Source organism: Tauraco erythrolophus, chromosome 7 (genome assembly GCF_009769465.1).
Source record: "Tauraco erythrolophus isolate bTauEry1 chromosome 7, bTauEry1.pri, whole genome shotgun sequence".
Lineage (NCBI taxonomy): Eukaryota > Metazoa > Chordata > Aves > Musophagiformes > Musophagidae > Tauraco > Tauraco erythrolophus.
In genome coordinates, this window is record NC_141471.1 from 4,702,465 (window position 1) to 4,721,547 (window position 19,083).

Below are 19,083 nucleotides of genomic sequence, written 5' to 3' on the forward strand. Positions count from 1 at the left end.
ACAATATCAATCACAGATGAAAGTTATCAAAGTTTCTGTCTTTTTGTCTTTTTCTTCTTTTTTGTCTTTTATCCATGAAGTTTGGCAAATGAAACAGAAGAGTTTTTTCCCTGAATCATCTTGTAGCCTCCCTTGATTTAAACAACACGTCCTTATGACTTAGAGTCTTTCTCTTCCTATGAGCTCTTTTGCCTCTGATCAGAGGAGTTACACAGCTGTGCTGCTTGAGTAGATCTGGTGATGTTCTAGTGGAGAAGGCAGCACCTCTAGCACTCTAACTGAAGATGGCACCTTGGTAATACAAGATATCAACCTAAAAGACCTTGGTACTGATTTTGCAGTGATTTGGTCTGACAGTTCAGCAGTGGGATCACTGAAGGGAAAAAGTGAAGCTATTAAATTTTAATCCATGCGAAGAATTTCAAGTGGGACAAGTTTACTTTCAAGCAGATGTTTGACCTGGGAAGTCAAACATCTCCCTTTCCCTCATTTCCACAACATGCAATGATTTACGCAGATCTTGAATTAAGTTGATGGGCCAGGTCTTGAGAGAGTATGTATCATTTGGGTTCCTCTGCTGGAGGTATGATCCTTCAGATTTGGAATACGATTGTCTTTCAAACCAAGACACATTAAACACAAGGTATTCCAGTGAACCTAAGGAGAAGCAGTTCAGATACAAAGTTGACAATTTTTTATGGTTTATTGCTTCTGAAAAGTTCTGAGGCTCTTTTGAACAAACTGTGTGTACCATGGATGGGCATGAGAGGCTGTTGGCACTTAACTCATTAATTTGTCTAGAGACTTTGTGGAAAAAAAGTCAGGGTTTTTTGACACATAGAAAATCAACTAGCACTAGAGGGCAAAATTATGCAAATTTAATTTAATCTGAATGGTAAAGAGCATCTCTGGACTTCCAAGTAAATTGAGAATGAGAGGTTTCTGAGAATTTAAGAGGTGATTAAAAATGGCATAATTAAAATATGTATGCATTCGCATTAAATGTCACTTTAAAAAAGGGAATGTAGGTTGTGAACTTTTTTTTCAATGACTGCAAAAATCAAGATGCTCCTCAAAAATTTTTCTATCAACTCACAGATCACAAGACCAAATCTAATTTCACATAATGCTGGATTTAAAAAAAAATATATTTAAGATGGAGGTTTTTTGGAACAAGGATAGATACGACATGAAACTGTGCAGAAGAGAATGTGTTTCCACAAAACTGTTGGACAATTTTTATTACACTTCACTAAAAAATCTTTAGTTTTTTTTTAGTTGATGAAATTTATTCTACCTAGATCAATTCGCTGTAACAAGATAGTAATTTATAATCTGGGATATGCTTTCATGGTATCTCATCTTTATGTAAATTCGGATGAGAATATAGATCCACAGAAACCACTAAATCATCTCTTCAGCCTCTGTAGTACAAGGTGATGAATTCAGCCCGGTAACTAAGCTTGATAGTATGTGTTTAATTAAAGCTTGTCTTTCGAAAGGGTTCCTGATGTGGGATTCGTCTCACATGGTACCTCTGATTTTTCTGACAATGATCCTTAGAACTGAATGTTGGATAAAGACATTACTGTCCTATCCAGGTCATAGCCAGACCTGAGACTGAAAAAAGGCTCAGCGAAGGTTATTACAGTCTTTAGGCATGTGTAGACTATCCTTATAATTGCTTGCATGATATGAAACCCAGGAAAAATATTCATTATAGTTTCCATACCAAAAGAGGCTCATTGTTATTAGGCCAGTGAAGACAGTTGTCAACTTTGGCTTTTCTTACCAGAGCATAAAAGGAAGACAAAAGAAGGCAGTAGGGACACTCATTAGCACTATAATCACTCTCTAGGCTCACAGCTCACTTAGGGGTTCCTCCTACTTTTTGTCTCCAGGGTCTTCTTTCAGTTCTTTAGTATACGCCTTCTGCTCACAGGCAGATGGATACAGCATTCCCAACATTTCTATTCTCTTTGACTCCAGATAAAGCATCTTTAAAGGAAGATGAATCTTCCCTCCAGTTCCCTTTCTAGTGTGGTGTCTACCTTCTCAGCCAGACCTCCTTAGTAGTGATGGTTTTCTCCTGAGAGAAAATAAAATATTTCAGAGAGGGAAAGCATGCATTTATAGTGTTTCATATTCCAAACATATCTTCCTGTACAGTTGCGTTAGCTTTGGACTTATGGCTGCTGTTTGTTGGAGTCTGGAGGAAAGGAGGTCAGATCTCGGATGCTTCAGCATCCCACAGAAAAGGATATAAAATATTTATGGCCAGCCATTGGTAAACCTCCAGAGGAAGGAGAATTTCACTGATAGGCCTGGCTCCACTCCTGCTACCTCAACAAATACCTGATGGAAACGAGGATAATGGAGGAAGGATCCCTGCCTCCAGAGAACACCTATCCTTGTTATTAGGTGCTTCATGTCATTTCTGATAACCAGCAGCACCGGTGCTGATTCCTCAGAGTTCTATGATCCTTGGAAACCTTGCCAGCCATAATGGGAGATGATAACATAGCTGTACCTTAACAAGGCGCTTGTGAATGAACATGACTCTGTGAGAATGACCCAAACTTACAAAGGGATAGTGCTTGATGAAGGGCTAGACAGAGAAGAGCAGTCCTGCTACCAGACTGAATGAAGGAAACAGGGGAAATCCTGATTGATCATGGTGGAATAAATCATAATGAGGGTGTTTAAGCACTAGAAGTGAGGCCCAGAAGTGTTTTGAGATCTCTATCCTTGAATGTACTCAAAATGACCGGATAAGGCCCTGACGTAATTTCAAAATTAGATATAATTTCTACACTGGACTTTCTTTGATCATGATCTTGGGCCAGAGGCCTTCTGTGGCCCCTTCCAACCTCAATCATTCTATAATTCATGAAAGCTATGTCTATAATCAGGTAGCTGTCCTTCCTTTCTAACCATATCCCGAAGGGGTAACTAGCAAGGCCTATGTCTGAAATAATCCTGCAAAGCATGAATTCTCAACTCAAGCAGGTCTCAGATGCTGGTATTATCTGGTCAATATCGATAACCAGCTATGAATTAACATTTTAAATGGAAACCAATTAGCTGACTTAGAGAGAAACCATAACCAGAGAGGAACAGAACAGGTTACTTCGTTAGCTGACACCGTAAATTATTCTCACAACAAGGTGCAAGGCAAAGATAAATATATTTGATTTTTTTTTTGTTGACCCTTTACCCAGGCACCATCTGCCTCTCAAAATCTGTTAAGCTCAAAGTGGCTTACTTGGGTCTGATCATCTTGGGAGGCTATTCATTATAGTTGCCAGCTGTGAATCACCACCTGAATGGTTAGTCATCCATCTGCCCACCAATCTAAGCAGGCTTCACATTAATCATCTGAACCCAAAGGACCTGCATTCCTTCAAATCACTGAATAAACATGAATATGGAGGTGCCCTAGAGGGCTAAAGTTTGATTCCATCTCCCACAATGATTGCTTTCTGAGCAAAGGCGTCCAACAATATGGGTATGAATGCTATTCCTAAATGCCCCTGAGGATGTCTGGTCAATATAAAGTCAACTGAAGGGATCAAACCTTCCCTTTGGGACCACCAGGCAGCAGTTCATTTCAGGACTGCAGTCTCAACTTAGTACCCGTCTCCCACACCCACATGTGTTCTGGTAGAAAATCACTTTCATTGCTGTGACTCCAGTAGGTCTCTTGAGACTGGGGTCCTGCCAGAGAGAGAAAAATTAGGAGATGTCCAGGCATGGTGAAAGGTAGCAACTGGTCTGAGGGTCCTTCCCCACCTCATCTTCCTTTTCACTACACTACTGCTGTTGTGAGCATGCCTCCAGAGCGCTCCACAAAAAAATCATGGATGCTTAGAGTGGGCTGATTGCATTCATGGCCTCCCTCTCCAGTGGTTAGTTCTGGTCCTTTGCAGCCCAGAAGAAGGGAGCAGCATTTGCTTCCACCCTAAATGTGTGGCAAATCTTTATAACTAGTCAGAACTGTTCTAGCCTCTCCAACGGTTATATATGAAAACAAAATTGCACTGTTGTGATCTTAGAAATGAAACGTCAACATCCCAGTCTGGCAGGTGCTGCAAAACTACCCTCATGTTACCAGGTCGTATGGAATTGCTGCCAAGACTCTGGGAAAAACAAACAAACAAACAAACAAACAAACAAAAATTACAGACCAATTAAGCAGGCTAATATTTTTTAGGGAGAAAAAGAAACTTAACAATGTTACATAAAGTAGTAGTGTGATGTAGGCTATTTGGGAAGAAAAAAAGTTCCACCTGAGCTTCGTTTTTGTCTCCTTTGAGCCTTGCAGATTGTTTTGACTACATCCCTTCCCTGCCTTAGGAGAACTGAACACTGATAATGACATCTTTAGAGAGATGTTTGGTTCAAGTTTTTGTCTAATGGTAACATGAATGGTAATGGAAAGACGTAAAAATGGTAACCATCTTTAGCCTGAGAGGTTGGCTCTACTGGGAGCCTTGTAAAGTGGTACCAGCAGGGTGAGAGGTGGCTGTAGGACGTGAGTATATTTGCTCAGTGATGTACTTCATTTACAAAAAATAGATGAAGTCTCACTCCTATCTCTCTGAGAGTGTTAGCATTCCTTATCTGCAGATCCCCAGGTCTGTCAGTCCAGTGTCTTTGTGCTTAGGCTCTTCTGTTTCTTTGCTTCTGTTCAGGACTGCACTTCATCCTTCCAAGGATCTGGAGAGACTTGATCCGTAGGCTTCTTCACAGCATTTACTATTAAATCCAGCATTTACTGTCCCTTCTCCCTTGAGGGACACCCTAATCCTTTGGAAGACTTTTAAGATATCATGTAAGGCATCATAGAATCGTCTGGTTGGAAGAGACCTTCAAGATCATCGAGTCCAGCCATTCACCCTGCACTGTCAGGGTCCCTAAACCATGTTCCTCAACACCAAATCTACACGGTTTTTAAACACCTCCAGGGATGGGGACTCCACCACCTCCCTGGGCAGCCTGTTCCAATACTTCACAACCTTCTCTGTAAAGAAATTTTTCCTGATATCTAACCTAAATTTCCCCTGGCACAACTTGAGGCCATTCCCTCTCGTCCTGTTATTCATAACGTGGGAGAAGAGACCAACCCCCATCTCCCTACAACTTCCTTTCAGGTAATTGTAGAGAGCAATAAGGTCCCCCCTGAGCCTCCTCTTCTCCAGACTGAGCAGTCCCAGCTCCCTCAGCCACTCCTCATCGGACAAGTTCTCTAAACCCTTCACTAGTTTTGTTGCCCTTCTCTGAACCTGCTCCAGCACCTCAACGTCCTTCTTGAAGTGAGGGGCCCAAAACTGGACACAGTACTCAAGGTGTGGCCTCACCAGTGCTGAGTATAGGGGGACACCTTGCATTAGTTTAAGTTGTATTGTGTAATGGATGGGATTTATCCCGCTAACATTAGACATCTAATACATACAGTTGAGCTGATCACCCTCAGCTTCATTTATAGGCAATGATTCACCAAAATGAGGGTAGATTTCAACTGATCTATTTTAGTTGTCTCATTCTGATGAACTGTCGCCAGTACCTTATGGCCTTTCCTATGTCTCTGCTGAATACAGAGAGAGACCAGGGCTTCAAAAACTTCATGGAAGTGGATTACACTGCAGAGTCAGACACAGTGAGAATAATATCTTGAAATTTAAAGTATGCACAGCCAATTCCCTTTTACTGATCTGGACATTGCTTGAAAGTTCCTCTTGCTCATCTGTAGCTTTCGGTAAGATTGAATAAATCTTCATCAACTTTTCCACAATTCTCACTGCTGTTCATAACCAAGGATGTTTAAAGTCCAGATTTATTCTCCACTTACCTCTAACTGCAGCACAAGTTTCTGAAGCATGTCACAAAGATGCTTAAGTGTAGGTGGAACTTGATGAATTCATTACTGAGACCTGTTTTCATAGAGTAAAAATCAGTCTGTTTCAAAGCCCATTGAGATCTATATAAACCTTTTTCATTTACTTCGTTTACCTTTGGATCTGGTTTTCTGGGAATTAAAAGTTGCATATGAGCAAAGCAAGAACTTCATAAGGTTTATGTAGTCATAGACTACTGAACACCATGATTATTCTACAGTCAGAGAGTACCCGTTGTCCCTCTGCCCCGCACTTGTTAACATTCAGGTGAGAGATGCCCTCTGGGAACAGAGTATGGTGGCATCCCAATGGTCTTACTTTCAACTTCCATTACCATGACAGCTCATTTAGTCCTGCTGTCCTTATCAGACTCTTCCTTTTTACCTACATTACTAATATTGTATTTTAGTATTACGTCAAGAAGCCCCAAGTGAATAGGCCCTTTTGTTCTAAGCACTGTGTGAATTTATCAAGCTGTCTTCCTCTCTGCTGATAAGACATGACATTTCCTCCAAAACCTGATTTTTAATGTCGCTAAAGGTTCTAGCTGATGGCAGCAAAAAATCAGCCAGCAGCCAGTGTTTTCCATAAGTAATAGCAATACAAAGTTGATATCTATTTTATCAAAAGCAAATCTTCTCTTCATGTTTTTATCATTCTCTCCATCTCTTTCATTCTTTTTGTTTTTCTTCTTTTGAGGAGAGGTTTTGAACAATTTTTATCATCGGATGTGGGTTTTAGTGATTTTCAGATGTGATCTGAAAGTTGAAGAACTCCTCAGTCAGATGATCCAAATAGGGAAGAAAAACTATCGCCCACTGACTTCTCTCCACCCCATCACCTGAATCTTTCTCTTGACCACTCTAAAGCCATCCTGCTGAGAGCAGTGCCCACACTCTGTAGGCACAAATGTGTTGGTAAATCTGATTTGACCACGTGTTCAGAAACTGTAATTCTTCACAGTACACACAGTGCAAAGAGCTGAAAAGGGTAATTCTGAGAGAGTAACTGTTTGCAAGAACAAGACAGACCAAGGGTCAACAAAGAGAACTGAGCTCTCTGCTCAGCAGCATGGATAAACTTCCTCATCTCAGGCAACTGAAGTTATGTGGAGGAGAAGCTGATAATTTGTATTCCCAAGCTCGCTTTAACTGCTGATGATAGCCTGTACAGGTCTTTGGGCTATTATGGGCAAGTGCTGTTAATTTGAGGTTGTAGATGTGCTAATGCTGACTCTCCCATGGTACTACTGACTCTACAAATGCTTAACCCATAGGTGCAGTTGCTCTTATGGAGATTAACAACCAGGTTCAAAGCTACTATTTTGCTTTATCCTTTTCCATTACTCTTTCTCTATGTAATAGCTTTTTTAGTGTCTTTTTAACATGCTATTATAGCAGTCACAGCCACTTTTATTTTTTCTTTCCTGACCTAAAGTTAAGCCAGCATTTGTTTCTGAGTCCAGTTGTGAAAGATAAATTTGAGCTTATAACCTTTTCTGCTTGTGCTCTGGTCACATCCTAATTGCAATTACTCTGTCATTAAGAAACGCTTTGCACTCCCCCGCTGTAAGTGCAGAGTCTATTTCCATGTGCCAAATCCGTTAGGAATGTACAGCTGTACAAGCAGACAGCACTTTTGTTACTACTTTTTATCCCCTCTCAAAGCTTGTAAGCAAACCGTATCATAAAAGCTGTTCGGACAACTGCTTGTTTAGACTCACGTCTTTATCTCCAGGTGTCTCTTTTTGACTTGATTGGTTTGAAGCACAAATGATAAATCTAATCTGGCTTCACTGGCTGAGTAAGTATCTGTTCGCACAAGTTGCTCAGAAACACAAAAAGCTTCCCCTTTTCACGACCCGGTGAAATGCTGCTGCAGGAGTGTCAGATACGTGAGCTCGCAGGACTGCCAGACTGCTGTTAACATCTTTAGCAAGACTGTGCTGGACACAAGAGATTTATTCTCTGCTTTTGCACCAGAGATGAAGAAATTCACCCCTTTGAAGCACTTAAATGAATCACAGGCTCCCTGTACAAGGGTGAATTTCACTCCAGCAGAAAGGGGGAAAAACCTTTTCTAACAATATCTCAGCATTTGGTACACCTGGGGAGAAATGAGCATTCAAGAGGCAAACATCCCTCTGCAGAGCAAGTCCTGTGTTCTTCATGGGACACTTTCAGGACACTAGTTACCCCTCTGACACTTTACATGGTACTTAACACCATTTGCCTTAGATATCCAACATTTAGCTAAGCTAGTTTTGTACTCAGAGGTGCAAGATGGAGCAAGGACCTATTCATTCTACATATCTAAGTCACCTGTTTAGGGGGATCATCTCTCTTTCTCCACTGTCTACATTGAAAGCCTAAATAATTAGCTAAGACTAGGTATCAAGCTTTCAGATGAGAAGCATCCCCCCTTGTATGTACTCTGGCACATCTGTTTGCCTTTGGGTGTGTGTTATATGCACCCTTAAATCCAGAATCAGGAATAAGTATCCCTTGGCCCCTCCAGGTAGAACCATGATAGGTTTGCAAACATTGGGCATTCAGGAAGGTGCAGCACTATGACACATCTTCTTTCCACTGTTTCTCGTGTTTTAACAGGAGGGTTCAGTGAGGCCGTGAGGTCATTTTGATGATGCGGTGGAAGTCAGCAGTCCAGGCTGGCTTTTACTGTAGTGGCATACGTCTGAGCCAGCCCATCCTGACTGCGGCTCTCTGATATAACTATCATCTCATTTAACTCACTTTGTACGCTGACCAAACCCCATCTTGAAACTAGTGGAGGCATATTGTACCTAGTACTTTGTAATGAGAGGCTCTTCCAGAAATCCCCTGTGCTCTTGTTTAACCACATTCTTCTCAGTTTCATTGCAAATTCATTCATGATGATTATTGTCCTCCTGGCAGTGCTGTCTTTTAACTTAAATCCTTCTTTCACTTGGATGTTCACTCTTCCTCTTCTCCATGCAAGCAGTCTTATCCCCTCATAGCCTTTATTTTTCTAGGGTCCCACCTATCAAGAGTAAACTCCATTATTTTATATCAAAACAAATCATTGATTCAAAATCAAAAGAAAGAAACCTATTGTGGCACTCTTCTCACTTTACTATAACTTTACTATCAACATCTGCATCTACTTGTCTTACGTGTCAGATCAAGCAGCACAGATCACACACAGTTGAGAAAGCAACCAAAGAAAGAGATCCTCAGGTCTGTTTTGCCCAATCTGCATCTTCTAGAAGGGCTCTGATAGAAAAGACGCATTTCCAGCTTCGGGAGTACCCTGACAAGGCATCAAAGAGGAACAATTGCCGAACTGTTTTCCAAGTTGATACTCACAAACCTGAAATGGGTGTGTTTCATGAACAAAGCTGGTGATGAGAAGGAATCATTAGGTGCCAGACCACCACACTGCAGTTTCTAAATAGTACAGATACAGACTATGGATCTGTCTAAGCCTCTGAAGGCCCACCCAGAAATGGGAGGGTTGAAACCATCCCAGAGAAGGAGTGCAGATCCCTCCTTCCCATGTCCTCCTTATGAACTCTTGTATGTTTTAACTATCAGACCATGATTCCTGTTCATCTAGGACACCTATTACTGACAGTGTGTGGTTTAGGTGGGAAATATCTCTGCTACTAGAGCTCATCAGTTCATTTGAGCACCTATTAGACAGCACGTTGCAGCTGGTCTGAAGTGGGGTTGAGGAGTGTGTGTTCCTCATGTTTTGAGGAAGACTTCACACTGCACCTGAAGACAGGCCCTGAGTTTTGAAAGAAATGGAGAAAAGTGGTGGCTGTGCACCTTTGGACAATTTTTTTCAATACCGTCTTCCCTTCAATCCCAGTGGTGATTATAGACAGATCCAGGATGGCTTTGATCTACCTTAGGTGCTGATAGCTGAGAAGATCTGTCAGCATGGGTTTCCCACAGGCTGTGCAAGCTCATTCCAGGCCTTACACAGTTGCCATGGTAGCTGATCCATGTTGAGGTCTACTCTAGAACAGCATCACTGCTATTAATACCCAAGCTTTGACCTGCCGGTGGTAAAATGGGGATAAGAGCACTCCTTTACTTTTAAGGGATGTACTGAAGTACATTAAAGATTGGAAAACATTCAGAGTAAGATATCGATATTGTCTAAATTTATAATCCAGACGTCTAAAGCAGAGCTAATTGTCTAGACTCACTTTATAACTAACAAAAGGAAATAGGTATTTTTCATCTGAATGCAGTTTCTGGCCTACTTTGGACGTCTGCTTTAGGAGGAGATGAATCATACCCTTTGACCATGCTGACTGGTTCTCTCTTAGTCAGGAACAGAATTATGGGTCAGTAGCTGAGGTATAATGTCTACATTATGTTATTTATAACCCTACCTTCTAAACAAATGTGGTTTAGGCCAAGGAGGCCCTGGCTTGATACAGAGGTTGTGTGTAAAAATGCTCTTTTTTCGAAGTTGACTGGATTTCAGGTTGGCAGCAGAATATAAACATCCTTTCCAAATGTCATGAGTACAATTTCTCATTGACTGTCCAAGAAGCTGGGCCCAGATTCATTTCGCCTGATTTTGTAGGCTTGCCTAGCTGCCTGGGTTAGGGGTCTGAGCTGCTCTCATCTCTGCAGTAAGCAGAGACCAACAAGAATATCCAGAAATTGGTCAAAATGTTTCATTTCTGCTTCTGATTTTGAGTCTTCTATGCCAATGGTTTGACAGGAATTGATTATAGTCTATATTAGGAGTATCTCAAGCTTTCCTTTCCATTGTTTTTGAGGCTAGGGTTCCTGTCATCTGTCTTCCTTTTGCTTATTTATAGACCTTATTTTTCAGGGTCTCTCTTTGTTTCATGCAACAAAATATACACTTAAAGTTCAAGATTCACCTGGCCTATTTGTAAGCATCTGCTTGAAGATGACCTTCTGTTGACTGTAGAGTAGCCCTCCACTGCATATACAAGATGGTCACAGGGGTTAGGTCAGGTGTGTCTGTTGTAGGCACCAATGTTTAGTTTGATGATCTGTGATTCCCCTTCATATACAAGGGAAGCAGGGGCAATTACAGGTCCTGTGATAGGTCTCTTGAAGACCTCCATCATGTGCATCCATCTTGAGAGCTTGATTCAATTGCATAAGCTTAGGCATTTATTGCCATTTGAAATGCTCTGGGGAATTTAAGACATACATGAGATGTGTGGAACCCATGCTTTTCCCAGAATGCAGTACCCAGGATAATATTAAGTGAACTGGATGCCCATGTTTAGGCAGCTGAATCAAGCCCTTCGTGTTTCACTGGCCTGACACGTATCATCATTTGTCTCAGAGCTGTCTAGAGTCCCTTTACAGAGGACACCTGGGTATTCTAAGTGTTCCTGACCTTTCATTTTTTTTTCACCAGGTCCGTTCTGCTGCCAGGAAAAGATGGCACCGCTGGCAAGACCATCACTCGCTCCGAGTGCGTGTGGCACGTGCTATGTCTATCCCCACCTCTCCGACACGAATCAGCTTCCATAGCATCAAACAGACCGCAGCCGTGTGATATGCCCCACACATACACACGCTACCTGGTGGCCTTCAGGGTTCTTCTCTCTTCACTCTTCCCAAGCCCCTTTCTTCAAACTTTCTTCCTTTGTTCTGCACTGCTCTCTTTTGCAATGAGGTGCCCATCGTATTTTCGTGGACTCTCATCTCCCATATTCATGATGCTGCTTTAAGGCAACCAGGCAAAAGCATCTTGGAGTAGGTGGTGGCGAAACAGATTCAAAGAAGAAAGAGATTTGACACTGACTGCACCTTGTGGAAGTTCACAACACAACGTCTGAAACAGCACACTGGCAGGAACAATCAATTTTTTTCTCCTTCCTTTTTTTTTGTGTTTCCCTTCTGTATTGTGGTGAACAAAGACTGTTTTTAATATACTGTCCATCTCACCCTGTACATTGATTCCCAATGATTTCAACAGTTTGGTGTGTAGATAGCCCGTCTCTTTCTTGTTTATTTGTAAAAATCTCTTCTCTGCAGAACTGTCATTTGAGAATGTGTGGCAGCAAGAAAAAGAGAGTCTGAAGGTGTGAAAAATCCGAATTTATTTACCTTCCTCGTTTCTCCCTTTGATAAACTGGGAGTTGGCCAGGGCATCACTGGACTGTTTAACACAGGGCACTTTGCCTTGCAAGAACTGTGCCCTGTTCATACAGAAGATGTTGAAAAGGACAGCAGTATCTCTAGATAGCTCTATAAAACACCCTTATTCCTCTTAGCCCCACGCTTCCAACACAATGTAAGTAGCCTTTGGAAAGTCTTTGGGGTTTTTTTCAGCTAAGAGGATTGGGGTGGGGAAGGACAACAGAACATGTTTTCTGAGTTTAAAAATATAAAAAGGAAGCACTGTAAAAATAATAATGAGAAGAGGATGTTTGCATTATGAGGATAGTGCTACATGCTGCACAAAGATTATCTATTGAGCATTTTGAACTAGAGCAGATGTATCTGCTAGGCTTTTTATGTGATGTTCAAAAATACTGTATATTTTCAGTAATAAACACTACTCTGGGTTGGTTTCAATAAAACCAGGCATCATTTTCTTTACTTTAGAAAGGAAGTGAGCACCTATCTTGAGAGTGGTTTTGTATCTAAGATCAGGGAAAGAAACTCTGTTTGATAATGAGCCAACAGAAGAACACTCTCATGATAAAATCTGAGCAAGAGGGCATTAAATGCAAGATTAATTGTCTCCCTTCTCAGCCCATGGTGCTACACTGGATCCCTGTTCCTCTGCAGTCCCCTTCCCTCCTTTGGGCTTTGCAACAACAGAAAGAAAAGAGCAAGGTGTGTTAATATACTCTCCATCACCTATGTCTCACCAGTGCTGGAGTAATTTTCTCTTTCCACTTTAGCATGCATATTCTAAATTTTCTTCACATGTTTTAGGGGACTTTCCAGCACAAGCTGGATTTAAATCTCCAGATTTAAATTGGTCTCTCTCTAGTTTTCAGGATGACACAGGCTTGGAAAATGTCTTGGAAGACGCGGATGTTAATCCCCCTGCTTTTGGAGGCATCCTGTCCTAACAGGTCGATCACATTGACAATGCACAGCAAATTTAAACTAACAAATTAAAATTTTCTAACTTTTCTGCCTCCTAACTCTGATTTGGATTCCTGTGCCTCAATGAGATAACTGAGGAAGGAGGGAGATTTGAGACTCTGTCTAGTTAGACCTACCATCTCTGCCAAAGAGGAGGAGCAGGGAAGTCTTCACATAGCCTTCCATGTGGTGTGCCAACTAGTGGGATAGATCCCAGCGCAGCACGTACAAGTAAGACTGGAAGTGTGCCTGCCTATGCCACTCACTGCTGTCAATGCCCTGATTTCTGCAAAGGGATGCAAACCATCTTCATGGTTAGCTGCAAAACAAAAGCATCTGATGAGAGAGGGCTGTGTCAATGTTTTTATTCGTTGCGTGCATCACAATAGCAATGCAGAGCCTCCTGGCATTTTGCATTTGAAGGGACAGATACAGCTGCAGGTTAGAAATATGTGGATTGAGCACCTCTCTCTTTGTTCTGTCTCCAGGCCAGTCTGGGATGAAAAAGGGATTTGCAATGCAGCAGATACTGTCAGAAATTGCAGGTTGTTGTTGCTACCAGGAGTGTGTTTTCACAAAAAAGAAAGAAAAGCCTTTTTCCAGTTAGTATTTGTCCAAAGCAGAGATTTTCAGTCCTTCCCGCATCGGACTGTGTTTCAGGGCATCATGGTGGACATACAGCGTTAATGGGATACTTTATGTTAATTTTGAAGTGATTGCCATGCTAACACATGCACTACCTCTGCTTGTTTTGCCATGGAAGCTTTCCGAAGTCTGTCATGCCTGAGGTACTGACAGCCACGGCCTTTTCTCTGGAGCACTGTGATGAAAATCAAGCTGGAATTTCTACTGACAGCCTTGTAAGAGCAAGATTTCAGACCATCCCCAGAAAAGCAATAAAAAATTATTTTGAGGGTGGCTTTTTTTTGGTCTTCTCAGAGAGCGCAGAGGAGAGGAGAACAATGGAGATAGATAGGTGTGTAACCCTGAACACAGCGTCTCTGGGGGGTCATAAAGGCCAGGATTTGAGAAGAAAAGGCAGGGTCTAAGTTTGATCAGGCAAAGTCCTAGGAGATGACTGCTCAGTGGCAGCTAGTGGAAAGAATATCATTGACACCAGCTGAGGGTTGAGTTTGGATACACGGGGCTCGATCCAAAGCTCTTCACTTTATATACAGTGACCTCTAGCTTTTCTGCACGTGGCTGCCCTGTAGACAACCTTTGACTAGTTTGTAGGCTGCCTAACCTTTCAGTGGTTACCAAACCCTCCTGGTAGGCAACAAGAAGTGGAGTCTCTGTGTGCTGGAGCTCAAGTTCTAGTTCCTCTGGAGCCATAACCTGAGGCACATGATCTATGAGCTCTCTGCATTTGCAAGGTCATCACCATCAGTCTGTTTTCTAGGCGTACGTTTCAAGTTTCTGGAAGGACTCTAACTGGTGTCAGGCCCTCTCAGTATCCCTTTCTGATTCCCAGTAAAGTGGCAATTTCTATTTTTCCCTGTCTTCCACATCAAGGACCAGGCAGATCATGGGGCTATCAAGATCTCCTGATGAAAGCTGTCATAGAAACAGAGAATGGAAAGTAGTTTCCATGGAAATAGTGCTTTGAAGGCTGTTTCTTTTTCCCCCAATCTGTCAACTGATCAATATCATCCTATTGCTTCCTGAAGTTCACCTGTCTGCTTGTATCCTTCATATGGTTTTATTAGGTGCAGTAAGATCCTACTCAATACCATAACTATGAGTCAGCATAGCCCATGTTAGCTGTGAAACCAACTTGCCTTTCATATTTTGGTCTTGAAGACCTGGGATTCATCCTGAGTTTTCCTCACTGCTGTGGACATGCAGCCAGCTCCAAAGTACTAGCTCAATAAAGCAGCACAGCAACACTTTCACTGGTCTGTTTTCTTTCCCCCTATAGTGGGGTATTTTCTTTTTCTTCACAGAGACAAAACACAACTTTGTGGGCACAGCTGCATCTGCCCTTGGAGTGCTTAGCCAGAGTGACTCACTATTATCCTGGTGCTGTGAAGCTCTTCCTTTGTCCGAGGAGGCTTCCTTAGAACTGTAGGGAAAGAAACACCTTAGTCATGTGTGTCTCCATGACACCTGGCACCATATAGTTCTCATCCACAACTGGAGTCTCAGGGGCAGTATGAAGAATGAGGGTGATTGTCACTGGAAGGAAGGACTTGTCCTTTTCAACTCTCCAAGTTCTGACCCATAGGAGTTTGGAAGATGTTCCCAGTTCACTTGACTGATAGCAGTGATGATACTCTAGTCTCTGCTGTTCTGCATAGTCCTACTGGTGGAGAACTGACTTCTGCCATCAACAACACTTGGCACATCCAAGCTGGGATGACAAAAGGTTCAGCAGCCAAAGTAGCTTCTGATGCCATCCCAAGGCATGGTGTGGAATCAAGTCATGGGGCTTCTCAGAACTGACTTTGTTTGAATTAAACTGTTTGGAAGTCGTCAGGAGAAAAATAAGCAAGAGCTTCCCTTTTCCCTGGGTAGCCTTTGATAAATATGCTGTCTGAGCTGGGGGTGAGACAAGCATTTCTAAACTTGCATTGGCACATGCATGTAAGCCTATGGCTGCCTGGGAACCTAAGTCACCCTTCAGGGATCATTCAAGCTCAGAAACCAAAACCCTGGCTGGACCAGAGAGCTGGAACAGGAGCATACAGGGAAGCACTGGCCTAGGTTCACTTCTGGGCCGAGGTTCTTGGGTTTCTACAGGAAGAAGCTCCCATCTCTAATGGAAAATTTGCCAGTCAAACCTGGCTTCTTATCTCGCTACACCTTCACGGAACTGGAGTCAAGTCTCTGAGACAATTGTCCCCTCCCTGCCTTCCTCATCAGCCCTGTCTCCCAGCAGTGTTTGTCCTCCAATGGCTCTGTCCATTTCCAAGGACCAGGGGGGCTGTGAGTGATTTTCATACTGTCTTTTAAAAGTGACTTTATGATTTGATGATTATTCGGGATACCTGTGAGCAGAGCTACTGAGATGATCCACAGATGTCCTGGACAGCAAAGGGGAGTCCCTTGGCCACACATGCCCTCTCAGGAAGGTGAAACCAACCGGTGTTGCTCACCAGCCTGGGCTGCAGCTCCAAGGATGCCGTTGCATCTTCCCCAGCCAGGAGGAAATGGCCAGCCTTTTGTAGGCAGGGCCTAAACCTTAGTTAATTACTCAATTCAAGCCAGCTGGGTAATAACAGGATACCATAATTCCCCCTTTTTGTTTTACTTTTTTTGGTTTTAGAGGAAAGTGAAGGCTTTACGGTGAGCAGAGACCCAGTCCATTCATTCCAACTCCAGCACGCTTCCCTCCCACAAATATCACATCAGGGCTTGCAGCTTCACCTTCTTCACCAAAGGATTCTCGCTCCAGCTCTTTTGGCTCTGGCTCTCAGCTCAGGCTCAGGCAAGGGAGTCGGGGTCACAGTCTTCAGGGTCTCTCATGTTCATATCATGTCAAGGTCACCAATTGTTGCTCACCAGCCTAGGCTGCAGCTCCAAGTTTGCCATTGCATCTTCCACAGCCAGGAGGAAATGGCCCGCCTTTTGTAGGCAGGGTCTAAACCTTAGTTAATTAGTTAATTATATTCAATTCAAGCCAGCTGGGTAATAATAATTGGATGCCATAAACCAGCTGAGGAGCAACCCTGTAGAAAAGCACCCAGGGACCTTGGTGGATGCTGAAAAGGACCTAAGCCAGCCATGTGACCTGGCAGCAAAGGTGGCTAACAGCACTCTGGGCTGTTTTGAGGGAAGTGATTATTCCCCTCTACTTTGCACTCATTAGACCGCATCCAGATGCTGCGCTCAGTTTGGGGTCCTCCAGTACAAGAAGATACAGATAAACTAGAGCAAGGTCAGCCACAGGCCACCAAGTTGCTCAGATCTGGAGCACCTGACATGGGCAGAGAGGCTGGAGGAGCTGGTTCAGCATGGGGAAGAGGAGACTTTGGGTGGACCTAATAATAGCCTACTGGTTCCTACAAGGAGATTACTGAAATGACAGGCCCAAGCCTTTCAAAATGGAGCGTGGCAGGAGGACAAGACACAACAGACATAAGCTGAAACAAGAAAGGGCCAGATCAGATACAAGGAGAAAGTTTTTCCTCAGGAAGACAAGCAATGGGATAGGTTGCCCAGTGAGGGTATGCCAGCCTCATTTCCAGAGATTTCTCAAGTCCCGATTGGATAAAGCCCTGAGCAACCTGGTCTATGATCATAGCTGATCCTGCTCTGAATAGGGGTTTTGGACCAGAGATCTCCTGAGGTCCCTTACAGCCTAAATTATCCTATTGTCCCGGCAGTAATATTGTCAGTCATTCTACTAACACTAGGAAACAATGAACATCAGCAAGTTTTGGCTGATGCATTTTTTCAGGTGCACCTCAGGGGTCTTGGAAATATGCTCATATCCCCTGTCTTCAAAAGAAGCTTCTCCTTTTGCTTTCTCCTGGCAGGAGTGCAAAGATGAATAAAGTCACATCTCTCGAGCGAAAACGATCACCTTTACATTATGATGCCTTTTAAAGCCCTATGTCCCTTTCAACAAAATAATCATTCGCAGCACAGATCTGGAATGATTCAGATGTAGCTTTTGAATCAGCAGGAAGAGTCTCAGCTATGCCAGGAAAACGGTTGTGGATATGACAGACTGACAATCTCTGTGTGAGTGTGTTTATGTACCAGTGTATGCACACGTACGTACACGTTTGATTCCAAGTGTGTCTGGGTGAGTGTGTGTCCACGTGTGTGAAGAAAACTGGTCAAGTTACTTTTGAGTTTTAGCACATTATGTATGAAGAAAACAAGGCTTCTTGCATTCAGTGAATTGTTATGGAAATGAACATCCATGAATACTTAAGTGCTTGAAACAGAAATCGTAAGGGCTCTTCCAGGAAAATGTTTGCAATGCTGAGCGTTGCAGATAATGCGTGTGCCAACTGGCATGTGAAAGCAAGTGTAAGCTTACTTTGGATCTGGACTAATTGCTTCCTTCTGACACTATTTAAATCTTTTCATCCTCCTCCTTTGCGATAAATCCCCAGTCCCAACTTGTAGTAAAGACAACACGTTGCCTCATCCTGACTATTCCTAATGGGAGTCAGCAATTCTGCACTGCAGTTCCTTGGATGTAAGGATATAGGATACTAGATGATCTTTAAGGTCCCTTCCAACCCTAACCATTCTATGATTCTATGATTCTATATCAGTTTAGGGACTGGGTTTAGTACTGAGGAATCGCTATGGAGACTTGTATCGATATGGAAAATAACACTCAGTCAGGCCTTGAAACGCAGCAAATAGTTTAGCAAAACACCAAGATAGATAAGAGGCTCCTGAATGATGACATTAGGGCGACTTGGATGACAAGGAGCAGATTAAGTAGCCATCTAGAGCCATAAAGACAAGGAGAACTGTTAACCGGAACCCTATGGTCCGTGAGGAATGACCTTAGAAGGAGCAGATAAGATAACGGGAACTGTTAACGACCATCTGGTAACGAGTCCCCAGAACTAATTGTAATAACTCAGCCTATACTGTTCCTTTGTGTCATAAAGAGGTGCTTGTTTTGCCATAGGCGTGCAAGTTTCTGGAGGAGAGATCTCCCTTGCACCCAGCGCTGCAATACGCGTACCTGCTTTATGGAGTTTGTTTCCGCGCGTCAGTATCAGATGACAAATTCCATTTAAAATGCATGGTTTCATATCCTTCTCTGTCATCTTTTGCTCACAAGCAGCGCTCCAACCCCCAGGAGATCCCAATAAAAAATCCCCTACATTTGGCACCGTAAGTATCAGCATCAACCATTCCAGTGCAGCACCCGTGGACAGTGCTGACCACCAGACAACAGTAGCACAATTTTCAAGGCTAAAAAATGGCACAAGGAAAGACCACAATAGAGATTTGCCATTCTTAGCAGTCACTTGATAGCAATCTGTTCAAGGATGAGGAAAAGAGAGAAACACAAGAACCAGAGCGCCTGTATGCTGGAAGAAAGGAGGATGGGCCTCTAAGGCGTAGAAGTCAGTGTGGCTTAAGGACCAGAGAGAGAAAAAGGGAACCTGAATCTG

At 42.9% G+C, this 19,083-nt stretch overlaps 1 protein-coding gene across 1 annotated transcript in view; it reads left to right on the forward strand.

The window, feature by feature from the left end:
- Nucleotides 1-11,441, forward strand: part of CRHR2 (corticotropin releasing hormone receptor 2) — a 116,130-nt gene extending 104,689 nt beyond the window's left edge. The window contains exon 12 of the mRNA XM_086614597.1: nt 11,301-11,441. Coding sequence (XP_086470723.1) covers nt 11,301-11,441 — 141 coding nt within the window. The remainder of the gene's footprint in view (nt 1-11,300) is intronic.
- Nucleotides 11,442-19,083: the final 7,642 nt, after the last annotated feature.